Consider the following 20,002-nt stretch of genomic DNA (forward strand, 5'->3'; position numbering starts at 1 on the left):
AGAGAGCTTTTGACTCTTCTGTCGTATGGTAATTCTTACAGTATATGTGCAAAAATATAAGAAAGTCTTACATGAAATATATTATCTCTATGTACAAAACTTGCCATACTTACTTTTGTAGTCCATAACAGCTATATCCAAGTGCCTACCACTATGATACTATCTGCTTTTTTGACCCCTGCTGAGCCCTGAACTTTCGCAGAACCAGAACTTTCTATTATAATTCTATTATAATTCTATATACAATTATAATTCTAAGACCTCTTTCTTGAGCAGCAGTGGCCAGTTCAGAGACCATCGCTGTTTATGTAAAGTTAGCATTGTTTTTTATCTTGTCCATATTACTTTATTGACAGTGAATTTCTGAACATCTGAAGATATTCACCAGAAATCAAAGTTGGTTTGTGAAAATACGATCTTCCTCCTTTTTTTGTCATGAGGAAAATGTTTATATAAAAGGAGTGCTGGGAAACTACATGAATTATGTTGTTTTTATTGTGCTTTGAGAGTGTGTGGAAGGTGTTATCAAAACTTGAAGTGGTGTCTGTGCAAACAAGATGTGCTGAGAGGATATTAAACCTGCACAGTGGAGGATGCAGAAATCGAGAAGGGCTAAAGTGGTAGCTTGACTAATGGTCTTCTGTGGTCCCTTACATTCGTACACGCTGTTGGCTTCAAGTTCACGTACTACTCACTTTAAAACATATGACGCCTATTTTTAATCTGATTTTTCTTAACAATTAAATTGTGAAAGCGGAAGAGGCTGGTAAGAAAGCCTTTTTCCTTCTCTACCCAGTACCCCACAAAGTTGTAGAAAAACAGCAGTTAAATAAAATAGATATAAACTACAGTACCGTTAGTAAGTGGGCTGAATATGCTGTGTATTGCTCAAGTCTCTTTCATGCTAACCTCAGAGGCCTAATCTATTAATAGCTTGTCTCCATGCTCTATTAATATTCAGACTTTTTTTAAAGTATTGAAAATCTTGAGGAGACTGCACTTATTGTGCTGCATAAGCTCTTTCCTCCAAAAATGTAGACTATTTTAGGAGTGTGGTCTACTAAGATTTCTCTGCTCTTCCATTTATGAGGTCAGTGTCTCCCTTTTTTCTCTTGACCTTTCTATAATTGTATGTGTCTGTGCTACATATACAGTTCTCTTGCACCCATTCAAAAAAAAAAGCTGCAACATTGCAAGGTGGTTTTTTTCTAATAAAAAATCACACACATGTGTGCACACAAATACAAAAAGATGTTAATGGATTTAACCTGTTCATTTTGCATTGCTGTCTGTAATGTGCCTTTCTAGGAGTCTGGACGTCATCTTACCACTGCCTTTTGGAATGTACTGCATCTTAGCATTAGCAAGGTCTTTGAGTTCAGCTAAAGGCTTTCTCTCAATTTTATGTATGTATGAATTTATATATGTATAATGTCTTACCCCCTCTGGAGGGATTTCTTTTATTTCTGGGCAAAGGCATATCAATTTCTTAAATATTCAGTTTCACAGATAGGCGCTGAGGGGGCTTTTCTAGGTTTCTCCTGTGTAATCTGTGGTGTGGGTGCTAGAATGCACAGAATGAAGAAACAGGCATTGAAGCCGTAGAGGAAATACCTCTAATAGCCAGACTGAGCGATTTTGGTGAGCGCAGTAGGCTTTTGCAGAAGGCAAGTGTCTGGAATATTTGAATAAAGAGACTTTTTACGAGCACAGTAGCCCGTAGCTCCTCTTGGAGGTTGTGAACCTGTATTGTGTATATCAGTGACGCATGGCCAAAGTGCAACTGGGGATCTAGTGTTACTGTTGGGATTTTTTTTCCCTTCCCTCTCCTTTCCTCCCCTCCCACTAACACCAGAATTTAAACTACCTGCAATTTTTAGCTACTGTCTGAAAGCCTCTCTTACTTCCAGTTAAACTGTCTTGTGGGCTCCGCTATGACAGGTGGTTGTAGTCCTTCTCATTGAAAATCTAGTCACCCCATATGTTCGAACTTTAAATAGGAGGCTGACATGAGAGGGCAGAAAATCCTGTTAGTCCTAGAGTAAAGATCGGATAGTTTTTCAGCAATGACAGTACAATTACAACATCTAGCAGTAAATAAAATTTAGTGCAGACTTAGCACAAAGTCAGCTTTTTCTCTTAGGAGAAAAATGAATTGTAAAGAAGAGAAGTTGTAATGTTTCTGTATATTGAAAGGACATGTCTGGTGTTTGTTAATTTTGAACTTAATCTATCATAAAATATTCCTTCCCCATGCTCAGTTTACAATCTTTAATTTTGCCACTTTGTAACTTGCTTTTAAGAGATCAGGGCTCTCTGCTTTAAATATATTGGAATCTGCTTAGTGGGAGGCCATTGTTTTGGAAAATAATTTGGAAAATACTCTCCTCCCCCCAGCTTATTTGTCTTCCTCATCTACTCTTGTTTTGGCAGATGATTAGCCTACTGGAACCCATTGGTAGCTGCTAATGCTCTGCAGCAGCAAATAGGATAAGTTACATAAGTATCAAATCCAGAGCATGTTAGTTGTGCTTTAGGAAACTTTGCACACAAACTGAATGTCATTTTAAAATGGAGAGTTTAAGGCCAGTTCATGATTTGAATGTCCCAAGTCTACAGAAATATAACTGCTTGCATCAAGCATACAGATTGAATGGTCAGGCACAGGAGCACCAGTTCTAATCTGCGCTAGCCTGCTGCGTGCTCGCTCTGATTTCTTTCAGGTTCCCTGGAGAATTTTCTTTTTTGTATTCCCTCAAACTTGTCGAGGACATACAGGCATCAGTGTACATAAGTTGACTTTCTGTTTCTCTCTACTATGGTTTCTTTTTCTTGGCTTTCATTCTCTTGCACAGGGACTAGCCTTTATCTTCTTTTACACTTCTGTGTTCATTTGCTGCTCTGACTAGAAAATGGGTCATCCTTGGATGAACTCTTACGAACTGCCTCTTCCACAGGGCTTGCTTTTCTGCAATGGGAGCCATCTTGCAACCTTCCTGACAGCTACTAATGACCGTATTTCTTACTTAGTTGTGTCTCTGACTAGCTCTTCCTAAGTGTTGCTTTTCCATGTTTGAAAAAGCTTTTAAAGATGTTATAATTTAAGATTTCAAGTCTCTGGCTTCTTTCCAAATAAAACTTTGATATATTAACGATTAAAACTGAGGAGTTCTGTTCCATGGTCTGTCTGGCATTTGCACTGATAAGTGGTGCAGACATACTTGGCAGCCAGCCCAAGGTCTTTAGCTACTGGGAGGCTGCCTGGGTGGGTTGTGCAGCTGGTAGCTATGCTGAGTGTAGAACCCCTCTCGTGGGAGAGGATTCTTCCTGCTTCTCCTGCAGTTAAATATATATACTGGTAAAGTTTGTCTGTTTCTCTCTCTTTATTTATACACTTTCCCTCTCATCCCAGCTAGTATCAGGATTTCTCTTAAATTGGATTTGAAAACAAAAAGCCAAATGGTGATAATTTTCCTATTAAAACATTATTATAACAATCATGTGGTTTATCGTTTGGGAGGATTTTGGCTGGTTGAGACTCTGAAAGAAAATTCCTCTTCCCAGGGTCTTTCAGATTTATTAGAGTGTCTGTAGGTTGTTTCTTAGGGGGTTCCTGTAGTCCTATTTGCCTTTCTCCAGTACTGGCTTTTATGGCCTGTGTCTTTCTGGTCACCAGTATGCTAGCAACTGTATGGTTACCAAAGCACTTCCCCGTCTTTCTGTTGTTGTGGAGGTTGCATCCACCATGCATCCACTAGTCTGGATGACAAAATTTTTACGTTGTCTTATTGACAGAGTGCAGCAATTTGTGACTCTAAAACATCTTCTTAAGGCTCTCTCCTCATTTATGTGAATGAAAGAGTTGATTATCCTTGAGGGCTTCTGATCACTTTGCCTTTTGTTCCACTTGCCATAACATCAAGAGAATGGTTATCTAGACAGCAGGGATACGTAGCCATTCCCTAGTGCAGGTTAGATAGTTCTGGGGAGGTCTATATGCCCTCAGGCTTATACTGCTCTGTTATAACAATTGAGACTATGCTTTGGGACAGTTTGGAAGACCGGTAGAAGTTGCAGTTAATGCACAATGCTGCGGTGAATACAAGATGTGACTGGGAGTGCTTGACTTCAGCTTTCAGTGGGCTACAATTGCATGTTGTGGGATTCCATAGGGAAGCTGAGGTGCTAGTTTTAATCTTTTAAGTGGTTTGGGTCCTGATCCCTTGAGATGAGTAGAGGCGCATGAACATAGGGGGCTGTTGAGGGAGTGCTCTGAGGAGCTGCTGATATCGGAACATTTTCTGTCGGTATGTTAGGCTTTTCCGCTACCTGCAACACCTACTACCTTGCGTTTTTTTGTTTCAGGTTCTGAGCGGGTTGAAGTCAGCATACTTGTGAGCAGTTGCTGTCTGTATTCCTGCAGCGATTTGCAATTTGAGAGTACAGGAAGAATGCCCCTAGATGTATTTTGTAAAACTGGAAGAAATAAATGATTGCCAACAGAGGTGAGGAAAGGTCATGACAGACTTATTAAATGACTGAGAATCCATTGGGTACTTCTGAGGGCAGCGTGAGTTAGAGTCTAAGGAGAGGTGATGCTGAATTTTGACACAAACAAAATAAGAATGTGATTAAATCTGGGCTGTCATCTTATCTTCTACACGCTCCAGGTCCTGCACACTAACAAAGGGGAAGTAAACCCTATTACGTGGCTAGTAAGAATTATGACATATAATTGTAGATACCCAAGGGCGCTTCAGAGGCTGATCATAAACCAACTGTAATTCTTCATTCCCTGGCCTTCTTTCCTTCTTACTCTGTGGATTAATGTATTTCTGGCTTGAGTCCTCTTTTGTGACTCTTTAAAGGCTTCTTTAAGTAAGAGGGAATTTGTGACTAGTTTTTAAGGATGCTCTTTTTACATGTTAAATGGTTTTATTACCTTTTTGCAGAAATGAAAGGGAAAGTCAGTTTTCAACATTGCTCTTTGTAGCCCATACAATTGTTTACATATAAGCATGTACTGAGGTATCTTTCCATTGCTGGGAGGTCAAACATAATGTGCCATTGTAACAGATCCCATCAAGCAAGATAGCCCCAACTAGATATTTCTTTTTTTTTTTTAAATATATATATATATATATGTGTGTATATACAAATTATTCATACTAAAGGAGTATCAGCACATCCATTTAGAAACCTCTGATTTCATGAGGTTTCAAGTTTCAAACTGGCAGGTTTGAAGTTTTAATGAACTATTAGGATCATTTGGTGTACTAGAATTAAGATTTGCTCACATGTTTCTTTTAACCTCTAGATAAGTTGCTGAATAGTGTCTGTTTCTAGCTGGGCTATTAAATATTAAGAATTAGATCATTAAATATGTCTCAGAAAGCAAGCAGTTTTAGGATTCTAAAAGCAATTAATATACTTTAAGGTTGATTTAGATATTTGTTGTGGAGCAGCCTTCATCCATTTTTCCTTCTGTTTTTTCCATGCATTCCAAAATACGTAAACTTAAAAGATTATTTTTAAAAGGCTAATTTTGCATGTAGACAGTTTTTAGGGGGTTCAGGCCCCTGCAGCATTTAGGAAAACTGAAGTCTTAATGTGATAAGCAAAGAATACAGCAATTTTTTGTATTAAAGTCTGTAGTCGACTTCCTTTGCCTTTTGTTGGACTATTCCTGCTGCTTCCATTTCATGGCAGCTGCTTGAAGAAATGCATCCAAGTAGTAGGTTGTCACATAAAACAAAATAAAGACTTGTCTTAGTAGTCCCATTTTGTAGATGTGATTTATATGCCTCTGCTGTTATTACTTGAGCTTATTCATACTTGGCGAGTAGATAAAGGGTGCTACTACTTACACCTATATGGATGTGTTCCATTAGAATTTGCTCAACTAACTTATAGAAGATGCATCCGTTTATGTCATAGTTCCAATTTATATTGGCTTAGTTGGGAGTAAATTCACTGAATCCTTACTGGGAGCTAGGCATTTGGAACACCTTGATTTTCTTTCTTTCCTAGGGAACTGAACTGCTTTACATTGAAGATCCCTGGACTTGCTATAGGGCTGAGTGAAATCTGGGATAGGCAGCAGATCAAACTGCAGATTTTAATACCTGAAGGTATCTCCAAACCACTCCCAAATTGTACTATGGAGGGAATTTCATTGTGTTGGCTATCCAGTGGAAGCCATGGGGCAGACAGTTCATGGGAAGGCTTCTGGCAGTTTCAGCAGATTCTGGCTCGTGCCTTCAGTCTGGTAATACTTAGGGTGAAAATGTGGAAAAGAATGACATCGTGTGAAATGCAGTAAGGATAAGAGCTACTAGCCTGGTAATTAAGGTTAATTCCTTCTTGCAAGCTAAAAATACATATTCTGGAGAATTTTTTTAGGGAAGAACTCTCTAGAGGGAGACCCTGAAACAGAAGTATTCTGAGAAGCTGTAGCCAGCGGAGGTGTCACGCGGTGGCTCACACTGGTTATGCTAAGCACAGTGTCCTCACCAGATTCCAGATATTCAGAACTCCTCCTTATTTCTGCCTTGGGCTGTTGCATGTCACTACACTTCATGGCTGAACTGTTGTTATGCTTTGCCTTGGAAGTGGATGTTTTACTTTCACGGGTGAATTTGTTCATCTTTCTGTTTTCTTTTTCTCTTTTCTTTTTCAATTGTGAAGAAACAGAAAAACTACATGGAAGGTGCTCTATGTGCCTTGCTTAAACAGTAGCATATGACATCCCACAGAGACTTTGATTTTGCCACCCTGTTTTCTTTATTGTATTGATGCATTTGTAGTAAAACTTAGATACTGTGTTGCCTCTTTCTCGGGTTTCTACAATGGAAGCTGTAGGCCCATGTAATGCTGGATTTAATTTCTTTCGAGTTCCTTATCTTACCATCTTTACTTTTGCATACCCAAAGTTGATGACTTGGCTATTCACATAGTATTCTTCATGATCTCATTTGACGTTATTGCTGTTTTGCAGCCTTTTAAAAATATTTGAAGACTTAAGTCACTGATCTTTCTTTTTCCTTCTCAGAAGTACACTGCCATTGGACGACTGGGCAAAGCTACTGATACATTAGATGCTACAGGAAAAGTAACTGAAGAAAAACCTTATGGTAACTGAAAATTGATCTATATATCTGATCTAATTTGAAGACAATAAGTGGTCTCCATTGTAGAGAAGAAGAAATGTTTTGGACTCTGTGAATTAAATTTAAATGTCAAATCAAACTAAGATTATTTCATCTTCAACTTCAGTGCTCACATTATTGGGTCCAGCTTTATGTAATTAGGTCCAGTGCAAATGTTCATTTCTATTGAGAAAAACAAAACAGGTGCTAGATTGGGAGAGAGAAAATAGGATTGGGCAGGACTACATCATTCTATATCTTTGACAGGCTGACAAATGGCTTGCTGTATCCAGTAAAATTTTCCTCTTTCTGTGTACAGTCCCATGAGTGTTGTTTTAGTGACACCCTTCAAGACCAATGGAGGGATAAAGTACTGAAGTTTTCCCTCTAGGAAGTCTCTTTAACTAGAGATTGCTCAACATAAAATGAGGCTGACAGAAACTACTCTCTACAAATGTTCACCTGCCAACTCTTGCTCTTGCTTGCAGGCTGTGTTCTAGCAACTTTAATAAATGAACTTTTCTGACCCACAGAGCAGAGTGCAAGGGTTTAACACTTTAGAACTAATCCTAAATGTGGCTTTATCAGAGTGGACATTCCACAATATGTGCAGAGCTGACTTAAAGACACCCAAGAGTATCTTAAAAACAAGGTAGGACTAATTAGGGACATGCCAAATGTATTTGCCTTTGGTTTTTCACAAGCTGGAGAAAAAAAGCAGTACGTAACTGGTTGCTTAGCAACTCTTACATGTCCCATACTGTTTGTGATACGTAGTAATAGGTACATGAAGTAAATTATCTTTTTTTTAACATTTTTTATAATGAAAAAGGTAGCCTGGATTTTTTTTTCCCCTCATCTCCTTTCTTTTACAGTCTTTCTTTTTGCACGAGGCATGCAAGCACGAGTTTTTTTGCCACCTAAATTTGGTGGATCATTCTAAATTGTATTATTTACTACGTGATGTTATTCAGAGATCTTTGTTCAGTTGCTTCTATTTCAGGATCACATTCCAAGTCTCTCTCAGAGCTTTTGAAGGACTGACCATCTACGTGGTATCAGAGTTGCTAATAGCCCACACTTGGTCATTCTCTGGTTTTGCATGTACCTCCCAGAAAGTGGAATGCTGTTGCTCTGCTACACTGACAGTTCATTTCAGAATACTCACAAATAAACTATGAAGTATCGTTTCAAGTAGATACAATAGCCATTATCAGAATAAGTTTAAAAAAATGGAACAAACTATTCCTGAAACACTAGTCTTGCTTTTTTTATTTTGTATTGCTTACTGCAGAGAATTTACAGAGTAGTTTTCATGAGCATTTCTTTCAGTGGCAGCTCTTGTAATAGTAGTTACTTCTGCACCACCTCTTCTATTACGGTTGTAGGCTTTTTGTGAGGCTGTATGACAAACAAGCTTGGGGAACTGATTTGAGTTAAAAATAACCACTTTTTTGAACTGAGTCCTTTAAGCTGAGATCAATTACATGATCTAGTTCATCATGCAGTCTCATGAAGAGCAGTGCTGGCACTGCCACGGTAATGCAGTGGGTGGGGGACAAAGTTTCCTTTTGCTGAAGCTGACTGCTGAAAGAAGTGCTTGTGGAATTGGCCTCTGTGGCTTTTCATATTGATACAAATCAGTCAGATTGTATTTTTTTGAAAAGAAGAAATAGAGATGTGTTTCCTTCATGTGTTTACTTTCTTCCTCATCTTCCAACAACGCAAGTATTTCCAGTCTTCTCCAAAGCAGCTTGGTTTTCTGCATGATTCTCTTGGTGACCCTCCCATCACTAATCCTAATTGGTACTCCAGAGTGCTAGAATATACACAGCAGATGTTTGTGCTGAATTTCAGCTTGCCTTTGACACCTAGAAGGATCCTTGGAGATGCTGAGCATCTGCTAAGGAATACAGAATCCTGCAGTGCCAGCAGAATCCGGGTATGGACCTTAGTGCAGGAAAAGGGCACAAAGACAGCTTACAAGGTATTTAAGTCTCTTCTTGAACAACCTCATTGGATCCTGAGAGGAAAGTGTCTGCAGAAAGTTGCTTGTTAGATGAACCATAAGACAGCGTTACGTTTTAGTCTTCAAATCATCTCTAGACAGCAGTTTAGAAAGCAAATTATTGTGTACATATAAGTTACTTGTAAGGAAAGGATATGTTGAAGAGGGCTGCTTGTTGTTAGCTCCTCCCAACCTTTTGATAGTTTTTTGTTTGTGTCTTGGCAGAAGAAGAACTTGCGTTTCCACATGAAATTAGCTTGTCGTTTCATACTGCTCCCAGGCTATTGGAATGGATGACGACTTTGGAAGCAGCTATGGTTTAGCATTTCTCTGATGTTTTCTGTTTAAAATTTGTAGGCCTTCTGTAACTATGCACAGGAACATGTATTCTGAAAACCACTTTCTCCCAGCTGCTTACAGGCTAAATTCAGGCATGGAGAGGAAAACTCGTGAGGATTTTATCCAGGCCTCTGCTGATTAGGCTGAAATATGTGTTTAATAGAGCTACCTGAATAATTAAAGAGGTAGTCATTTCAACAACCTTCTTGTCTGTTTGCAAATAATTTATGCTGCAGCACACTCAGTTGGGGTCAGCTGCCATAGTTTCACAAAACTGTCATGGATAATTCTTGTGCTCTTGTGTTCTCTTCTGGTACAGTTTGTTAACAAGCATGGGGACTGGACAAGCTAGACAAGCTCTTAACCTGCTAACCCCAGGCCTTCAGCCAGGCAAGCTTGAGACCTGTGGGCCTAGGGCCAGAAGGGAGCTAGTTCTTCTGGGCAGGACTGAATTCCCTCCTGCCTGTAAGCATGGATGTGATGACGGTGTGAGCTGAAAGGCAGCAAAGAAAAGGAGCTAGTTCACAGTGCAAGCCATGTGCCCTCCAGAGCCAGAAGTCTGGGCTGACGCCTTGGCCAAATATGCAATGTAGACCTAGTGAAACTGTTTGTTTGGGACAGGATTAATAAGGCATTCTTGTCTGACTGAGAGCGGAATAAAAACCATCAACTTGTGTGTTCTAGGAAAGAGCAGAATCGCTCGAATGCAACCCATGCAAATCCAAACAAATGCAAAGGCAGTGCATGCTGGAAAGAGAAAAAGAAAGCAAAAAAAAAGAAAAAAAGAAAAAAAAAAAAGAAAAGCAAAGCATGTTTTCAGAATTTAATACTAGCCAGCTTGAGCCATGATATATCAAAGACAACCAATGTGATTTATTCTAGTTCTTAAACTCATCTATAAATATTTACTATGATAATACATCACGCAGCCTTGTTTGTTAATGGCTTAATGTATCATACTTCACTTTTTTTCCCCCCTTAAATAGAAATTGCCTATAGCATGAGTGATTACTTTAGAGGCTAGATGTATCTTTTCATGTTAACCTCTAAATCAGGGGAATGTGAGATCAGAGCAGAACTGAATTCAGGTGTCTTGTTTAATGCCCTAATACAGATGGAGTGAAAACTGACAGGCAACCCCAAATGACATGCATACTTAGGTTTTACATACTGAATTCTACCCTGAAGCAAACAGACTTGCAGGAAGCATACAGGATCACAAACATGGAGTGGAGTCATGCTTTTTGCCATGTGATTTTCATGTGGCACCTTGCTGAACTACAGTATTATGCACAGCAAGACCGTGAGAGAACCATTCAAGAGGCTCTTCAGAAGAAGCTCCAGCCTTACTATATGAAAGATTTTGACATTTCTTCTTCATATTCTAATGTGCACTGTTCTCTCTCAGCATCCGTGACTGATTTATGAACCTTGTGAGCTTGCTGTTAATGATACTTCTTGAGACAGCTGCTAGGGAGAGACAGACAGGGCTGGGGACAGTATTTGCTCTTGAGGTTGCAAAGTGTGCTTTGCGAAAGTGAAATACCACATCGCTGTCTTTGAAAGCTGCAATGGAAAGAAACCTCTTCCTTTTTACTTGTGGCAAGAGGTACACATGCTTTTCGAGAGCTTCAAGTAAAGGACTGCTCCAAGTAGAATAAAATATAATAAAGGGTCAATAAGTAAGTTTTATTTATGTTGCAGGATGCTGTTCACTTCAGTTGAGTAATGCTAATTGAATATAATTCATGAGAAATGGAACTAGTCAAGACTTAACCAATCATTGAAGTGCATCGTGATTACAGATCCTATGCTTGTGCTTCCTAAACTAATTAAGGATGAATGTCATCTCTGTTGAATAGTATTTCAAGGGACCGACACAATCATCTTCCTATGTTATAGCCTTCTAATAAAGGGGGATGTGTGTGTGTGTGTTTTCTGAAGAGAGGAGATTGTGTAATGCAGGTGTTTTTCTTTAAGGCTTTCTTCAATAAAATGACCATACTTAATATGTAACAATACCTTAGCGAGCATCTGCAGGCTAGATATTTGGTAGCTAGGGAAATTTGAGGTGCTGTTACAGATGCAGTCTTTACCAGAAAAAAACAAAAAACAATGCTTTTGTTCTCTAATAACCTGTGCATCTTTCCCTTGCAGTTAAGTACTCTTTAAGAGAAGCTGCCAAGGTTAGATAAGCATTTTATTCTTTTTTTTGTCCTTTAAAAATTAGAATAGGACAACTTTTGTAGTTTTGTATAATTCGCAGAAAAATGAATTTACAGTCTGTAGTGAGAGAAATTGCAAAACTGGATTGTATATGTGGAAATTTCTGCCCTTTTGGAAGTGTCCAGACTGTCTTAATCACCTTGGACAGTTTGTTCCACTCTTTTTTGCAATAGCTCACACTCCTACCTACATTCTGTTCTTTCTCTCTTTCTCGTGGCATTCTTCATTGAATCTAAATTCAAAGCAGAGGGACTTCCTCTTTGTATCTATTTGCAGAGCGTGATTGATGCCATTAGTGCCATGTGAATAATCAATGCTAACATGCATATTGTTTTCTTTCTACAGATAAGATAACAAAAGGAGATCTTGAAAATGTGCTGCAAAAGTTCACAGGGGACATAATGCAGGTTCCTCCACTGTAAGTTCTACAGTATTCAGACTCTCAGGAGCAGTGTTCAGCTGTCAGGACTTGCCAAGAGAAGTCAGTTCTGTCAGAAATAAAAAGGTACATTTTGACAACAGGATAGATGCTAGGCAGACTTAGGAGTTTAACATGACACATTTGCAGCTGCAGGTCATGCTAATTTGAACATCAAGTACAAATGGTCACCTGGAGTCTATTTTGTTGGTAAATTGTAAAGTAGAGCAGCAGTCTTAAACAGCTTTTGCAGGGCTTACGGAGTTCTGCTCTGTCGTCTAGTTAGGAGGGAAAACTTCGAGACTTCAATTTTAGATGTGGGGTGGAGGGACACTGTCTGATATTAGTGTAGAAGTGCCTTATATGGCTTTCAGATTAGTTTTCTGAAAACTTTGTGTATAAGTGATTAGTGATTAAGCTTTCCTAGCTTAACAAATTTCTTCTAGTCAGGTGAGCCATGGTAAGTGATGATATGCAAGTGCTTAGCCTGTGACAGATGGCTTTTATGGTGATTTAAGCTAACATGCTTTCCTTTGCATTTGCAATGGGTCAGTTACTGTGGTTCCCCTGTGAGTGCTCTCAGGTCAGTTATTCGGTAGGTGCTCTATTTCATCTGACCTGCTTCATATCCCTCTGGTAATTTGAATAAGATCTCTTCTTTGTTTTTTTTATGGTCATCTTTCTTTCAGAGCCTGAGTTGAAGCTTTGGATAAGGTCTCATGTTATCAGCAGGATATGATTTTTTCATTTGATAGTGCTTCTCTAAACACCCTAGAACAAGGCTACAGTTCAGTCAGGGGAAGACCCTGAACGGAGTCAGTTAAAGGCACAAGGCAGAGTTAGAGGAGGGAAGTTGCCTGAGCAACTTTCACCTTCCAGTGCTAACATAGCACTGAGATAGTGTGTGACCTGCAGACTTGTGACTTGTAACAAACTGTCTAGTTTGTTAGTGGCAGTCACAAGTGTTGTACCCCTGATAGAGACCCTTTGCTTTCGTAAACGACAAATCGAGTGATGAAACACTTCTAAATTGATACAGCAAGGAATAAATACAGGCCCATCTTTTGTTTTCCAGTTTACATAGCAACAGGTAAATGAGATTATTCTGTGTTCAGGAGATTTCAGCAGCACTTGATATATTTTATTTTTTTCATGAGCTCTTGGAGAGGATTAGAAGGGCCAAAGGTATCCCACTGTAGTACAGCATTAACAGGATCTGGAGGATGGAAAGCTTGTTCTGTTGCAAACGTATGACACATTTTTGTGCTCTATTCAATCAGCTACTCTGCTTTGAAGAAGGATGGACAAAGGCTATCAAGTCTGATAAAGAGAGGAGAAGCAGTTGAAGCAAAGCCTGCTCGGCCAGTAAGAGTGTACAGCCTCTCTCTCCAACACTTCCAGCCACCATTGTTCACACTGGGTAAAAGCCAAAGATGATTTCATAGATTGATGCTCCCAGCTTGTTTGTTAGAGCTTATTTATTATTGGGACTAAGATAATGAAATGGGTTTCGTTTCCCTTAGCTACTTATTTTGGTGTGAGCCTACGTGCAGAGACTTCCACTCTGCTGTAAAAGCACCGTATTTTGGTTTTAAGTTAAGCTGATTATATGTAATCTTTCTGTGAGGGAAAATTCGGAGAGGCTGGTCAGGGGATTATTTGCATCTGTCTATGATTGCACAACCTCCAGCTCACGCCTCCTCTCTCAGGTCTGCTTACTTCACTTCACCCATTCTTTTGCCTGGATTCCCAGATCTACTGGTGTCTCTCCCAGGGTACAGCAAGGGCTCATATCAGTTACTGTCAGACCTCTTTCTAGTTTGGGGAGGCGGGATCTTATCCTCCCTTCTGCCATACATGAAGAAACTTGGGTAGTACATTAAGAAGCACATTAATAAATAAAGCAAAGAGACTTTTGTAAATGTTTGATGCTACTGTGAGGTCAACACAATCTTATGCCTTGGGGAGCTACCCAGTTGGCCCTTCCGTAGTCCTCTGGGCTAAATGTTATGTGATGAGCAGGTACGAGTGAGAGAACTCAGTGCTGTGTTACTTCAGTCCTTATTTTATGGTTGGGTGACTAGCAGTTGATCTTTGGCAGAGGGGGAAGGGAAGGGTTGAGAGAGCAGGGAAAATTAAAAGTGAATTTTAAAATGTCAGCAGCTTTTATTGGAGCAGCCTGTGTCACACATTGTACAATAATATCTTAAAAGCACTGGTAGTCAGTTTAGGCTAGTACTTGAAATAACTTTTCACTGCTAGAAATATGAAACAACCTTTTGAAACCTTCAAAATGAACAGGACTGAAACATTTATTCACATACCACATCGAGTACTTAATTTCTAGTGAGTTCAGTTGCCATTGTATTTGCTTTCCCTCCTCTCTAGCTTAGCAATCTCACCCGCACATATGTTACAGGATGAATAATTGATGTTGTATCCCATAAATATTTTATCACTGGGTTGTTTGCTTAGTGCATTTTTACATTTGTTTGGGAACATGGTTTCTATGTAAAGTAGATTTCATACTGCACTCTGGCAATTTACCATGTCACTGTTAATGTTCCAGATGTTGAATGTGGTGGTGGCTTTTATGTCAGGAGCCTGGTCAGTGACATTGGCAAAGGTAGGCATGAAAAAACTGTAAGAGCTTAAGGAATGAATGTTTCTGTTAATGGAAGAATCTTGTCACTTTCTGTATCTATAGCCACCAGACTTATGCGCTATGTTGCAGAGTTGCACTCCTATCATTTGTTCACTTGTTTTTATGTACCAGGGTATTTTCCTTTGCAATATGGGGGAATGAAGGTTAAATAATTGCCACGGGACCCTGAGGGGGAATAGAAATGGGACAGATAATAGCACTGAGCAAGATAATACAAAGCAAGTTTTTAGGTTTGCTTTTTTTTTTTTTTCTTTTTTTTTTTCCTTTCTCCTCCATGTGTTAAAGCTAACTCAGATTAAGGGCGAGAAGAGGGAGAAAGATACTGTCTTTTTAAATGTTGTTCATCACATTTCGAAAACAGATTGCACAGAGCATTATGATGTACATAATAAAACTGTCTGCTGGAAAGACTTGTCAGTTTGTGGTGTTTTTTCCAGCTTTTTCTCTCTCCTTTCTCTGAACTGTGATTGGTGTTGCTTTCCCAAAGGGTTATTTGTCTTGTGCCTTACATCTATCAAACTGCATAATGGAGAACAGATAGTCCATTAAAAATTTTTTTTTAATGATACATTTGCAGATCAAAAAACAAAGTGATGTGGAAGAACCCTCTGAATTTCAATGCTGTTATTTGTGCTTAGGCAAGCCAAAGATTTTGTTTCTGTTACTGCCTTCTGAGCATACTGGCTTGGGTTTAGTCCTTTAATAACAAACCAAGATAAAGTCTGTCCCCATTTGGCTTCTTTTCAAAATAAATTTGAAATGCAGTAAAAAGCCTCCTACATTTGAGAGGATGGAAGAGAATATTTTAGTATTAAATTTTAGGCCTCTGTGCTTTCAGTTTAGTTCCAGGTGTTATCTTTTGTAACCCCTCATTATGTAACTCTGTCCTACTGGTATTTATTTAACCCATTGGGATATGTGTTTGTATTTTTGATTTTTTTCCTCATCTCTGATAGGTAACACAGGTAAACAGGTAGGTAACACAGGATAAAAATACAAAAATCCTTTTTTGATGGCAAGTTATAAGCACTTAAGCGTGAAGGCCTCAAAGTCTGTGGAAAAATAGCTCATGGTCTTCTAAGTCATTCATGAATACAGCATGCTTTGCTTTTGTCTTATGTCATTATTTCCCTTTTTTCTTTCTGATTTAAATCTGGAAAACCTCCTTACAACTTTCTGTCAGATTTTCAACTTCATTACATTGGAGATCTGTTGAAATCGAAGGAAGAATTCCTTGCCTCATATTGATTTAAGATGATGTAAATGAGTGAAAAATCTTCATGAACTTTCTTTTCAAACGAAACAGAATAATATAGAAGGCTACATATAAAGATACATATAAGGCATTGTAAATGAGTTCAAATAGATAAATTGACCATTCACTTTTTTTCTGAATCCTCTCTTCTTTGATACAGAACTCTCTACCTGCGCCAGTGTGCAAGAACTGACCCGAACCAAACAGGGGCCATTTACGCTAGAGGAGCATGCACTTTATGAAGACAAATGGACAATTGATGAAATTGCACGATCCTTAGAGCATTGCATGTCTCTTCTCCCAGGAGACCCATCTCATAAAAAATGTAAGACAGAGGATCCTGGAGAAACTGCTGTGAGCTGTGAAGATAAGTGATAAGTTGGGTCAAGGAGAAAGACTGAATGATTGAGACATTTTAAGATTGGATTGGGATTGTCTTGCCTCATGTGTAAATTTACAGGCCTGTATTGGGAGGGTGACAAACTGCAATGCAAGAAAAATGATTCCTTTCTTTTTTTCTCCTGGACTCGAATATGCACTGAAAATATCTAGTGCTTGCTGTTTCCTGATCTGTTTATTTCCCTTGTTGCATACTGTAAATGGGTCAGCTACTAATGTCAGGTTTTCATAAACTCTTTAAAGACCCTGTAGGGTGCAATATAGCTTTTGTTACTAATTTGTCAATAAAAATTAAGATTTGCTAAATGTGCTCAAAAGAAGAAAATCTTTTTTCTTTATAACTGCTAATCAAACCCTGAAATACCATGGTGACAAAACTCTCTTAGCTTGAAGGATGTAAGAATGTGGAGTGGCAATTTGTTTTCTTGAAATCTGTTTTGGGAAATGCTTGTTTTACTGTAGTCTTTGCTGAGCAGATATTTTTTTCAGTAGAATGTTATCTAGAATGCATTAAACCTAGATGCTGAGATTTTAGATAAATCTGAAATATTAGCACGAGTGACTAGTTTATAAGTATAAACAGTTCCTGCTGATGATTGTTTGATAAAAAGGACTTTGAAGGTTAGTCATCATTACAAGTATACATAACTTATTCTGGCAAGATGTCCTAATCAGTGACTATTGGTAATTTCAAGTATGGTTTACTGTTGTACCCTTCATAGGGCATATGAAATTTACTTTTATCATTCATGTATTGCTTGAGCTGTCTGCTGCAGATTGGATAGAAGGTCAGTGTGCTTCTGCGCTTTGAGTGATATGGTCCTGACTAGAAGTCGTGTGGGCAAGAGGCATCCACCGTGAAGGATCTTTGCTGAAACCATTTTAATCTGGTGGGTTAGGGAGGGCCTGTTCCACAGTTCATGTATTCAACTGAATTTGCTTGCAGATTATTTCCCACCCCTGCTTCCCTTGGGATTTTTATAATGATCAAAAGACTGAGTGGTTTGAGTTTGCTAAAAAGCACCCTCGTCATTTCTGTGTGTGTAGAAAGGACTGTCTTAGCTGGACTTCCATATTTGACCCCATTCAGGAAGTTAGTAGTGGGTCTGCTTTCTTCTTGCTTTAGTGAGGAATATGAGGTATAATTTGAGCATGTAAGTGACACCTGAGAGAGAGCCTTGCTGTTGAAATTATGACTGAAGCATCAGCAAAGTGGAATGGAATAGCTGCTGTTGCAGTTTTAGGGTGCTGCTAGCCATGTGGCCTGCTGTGGCTTTGTACCACTTCTAGACCTTCACTTCGTGGTTCTGGAGTGAAGAGAGTTTCTTGCTCTGAGTGATGAAAGCTCTAAAGCCTTGGCTTTGTGGTTATACCAAGGTATATCTTTTACAGAGGGACATGAAAATTTGATTTAATGACTCTCTGTTAATGGACTTGCTACTTTCCTTGGTAAGTTATCTCGGTAGCTAATTACCTCCATTGTTTAAAAGAAGTTGTGTTTTATTTCCAACTTCAGTCTGCATGCACTGTGTTTTATGTCTTTCTCTGGAAGGTTCAAGGGCCTTAGAAAAGCAGATTTGTGTGTGTGCTGGTCTTATGTGAAATTATCAAGTTCCAACATTGCTTTCAACCTTAGAAATGAAATGAAACAAACACCTCGAATTTTCTCATTGCAGGAAGCCTTTCCAGACTTTCTTATTTTACAGATAGCAAGTAAGAACTATAAAACTGAAGTCTATATAAGATTAATAAAGGATTTTTTTTTTGAGGGAGGATAGAGTTCATATTTTATTCTTAAAGTAAGATAAAGTAAGCAGTCAGTTTTCTTTATTATAAAGAATGTAAAAGAAATGTTGAAAATTTCAACAAGATGAAGTGTTAGAGCACTGTAGCAGCAGCATGTTTATATAGAACGTGGATGAAGTAACTTTTGTGGGCATTTTTGATTTTGGAGACAGGAGAAAAGAGAGGTGTTTAGTAAGAGAACAGTGGGAGATTTTTAGTTCATTTTTGGGGGGATGTTTTTTGGTACTTTGGGAACAGAAATTTTTTTCTAAAGAAACCAAATAAAGCTGAAATTTTCATTTTCCTGTATATGTATCTTGAGCGACCAAAGACTTTGACTGAAACACAGCTTCTCTGATTGTCCAAATTTGGCATGCATGCCCCAAATTTTCCAAGAATCTTGTTGATGTTATCCCAGCAGTCTTCTAGAATAATAAGCTCTCTTTTTGTTCACTTATCCTGTTGGATATCTTTCTGCTCTCTTAAAAATAGCCCACTAGATATAATTCCATTAGTCTAGTTGTCACACCTACAGGGATTTGATTCTTCAAAAATTACTGGAATTGAAAAAATCTTTCTATTAATAGGGTACATTTGTGTTCAGCATGCTATAAGTGTCTAGCACATTTTTTCTCTCATTCTTTATTCAGTGCTCACCATGGCTTTCTTGCTATTCCATATAAGACCCTCTGATATTTTTGATTTTAAAAGGAGAATAATATTTCTATTGGATTTTAAGTTAGCTTGCCACTACTCTGCTGTAATTATTGCTAACAGATCTGTGACCCTGGGAAGAGAGGATCTGTTCCCTTGTGCAGTCACTGGAGAGAAAAAAAAATGGAAATCAAAGCATCCTGGTGACATCAGCAAGTTTTGGTTTAGGCTGCAAAGCCCAATGCATATGGAAAGCACCAGGAGAAAAGGAATGCAGTTGTCCATTTTCAAGAATCTGCATGTGGTGTTTAGATCATGTTACTAAAGACTGGTATCTTTCTGTCTATGATTACAACTTCCCATATTATGTGTATTCCTGTGCAGCAAATGGAGAGACTTTCACCAGCTCTAGCTAGATTTCTTGTCTGGGATTGCTCTTCTCTTCCCCTACCATGGTTTCTGTCCCCTCCAGAAATAAAGGCAGAAGTTACCTCAAATTATTGAGCAACTTCTCTCCAGATAAGTTGTACTGAAGCTACTTCTCCTACAAATTGGGTAGAAAGTAAGTTTGGTTGTAGTTGTAAATGACTGTATAGCATGCAAAACTATGGCAGACAGCAGGTAACAGTCCTTAGAAGGTACAGTGCAAAGCATGCGCTTGAGAAGGCTATATTGATGGTAAAGCCATGAACAAATTATGCAATAACACCTTGTTAGCATCACCACTGACAAGTGTCAGCATAGTAGCACCCTCATTCTGACCCTAAACAGTTGAGCTATCTTTTCAAAAATTCAGGTTCCTCTGGCTGCTTCTCAGTGTCCTTCCTAGATGTTCAGTCTCACTTCCGTGCCTTTTCCTAGTTAATGCTGTGCTTTAAAGGGGTCTCTCTCAGCCAGATAGTCCCAATGAACAGGATCAGGGGAAGTCGCTTAAAAATCTGGGAAAAGCTCTTTTAAGTATTTTTTTGAGTGTATAACTCAGTATCTTGCAGCATTCCAGGACTGGAAGTAAGTGTTGTGTTTCCATGGGAACTAAGGAAAATACTCTAGTTGTAACTTCTGTATTCTTATTAACATGCATGTCCCTGAGATACAAGACTTCAGA

General features: G+C 38.7%; 1 protein-coding gene across 1 annotated transcript in view; it reads left to right on the forward strand.

The window, feature by feature from the left end:
• TRUB1 (TruB pseudouridine synthase family member 1) overlaps positions 1 to 16,764 on the forward strand; it is a 29,389-nt gene extending 12,625 nt beyond the window's left edge. Inside the window, exons 4-8 of the mRNA XM_026096161.2 lie at positions 7,052 to 7,133; positions 12,067 to 12,139; positions 13,420 to 13,559; positions 14,709 to 14,765; positions 16,220 to 16,764. Coding sequence (XP_025951946.2) covers positions 7,052 to 7,133; positions 12,067 to 12,139; positions 13,420 to 13,559; positions 14,709 to 14,765; positions 16,220 to 16,434 — 567 coding nt within the window. The 3' untranslated portion in view covers positions 16,435 to 16,764. The remainder of the gene's footprint in view (positions 1 to 7,051; positions 7,134 to 12,066; positions 12,140 to 13,419; positions 13,560 to 14,708; positions 14,766 to 16,219) is intronic.
• Positions 16,765 to 20,002: the final 3,238 nt, after the last annotated feature.

Source organism: Dromaius novaehollandiae, chromosome 6 (assembly GCF_036370855.1).
Source record: "Dromaius novaehollandiae isolate bDroNov1 chromosome 6, bDroNov1.hap1, whole genome shotgun sequence".
NCBI classification, from domain to species: Eukaryota; Metazoa; Chordata; class Aves; order Casuariiformes; family Dromaiidae; genus Dromaius; species Dromaius novaehollandiae.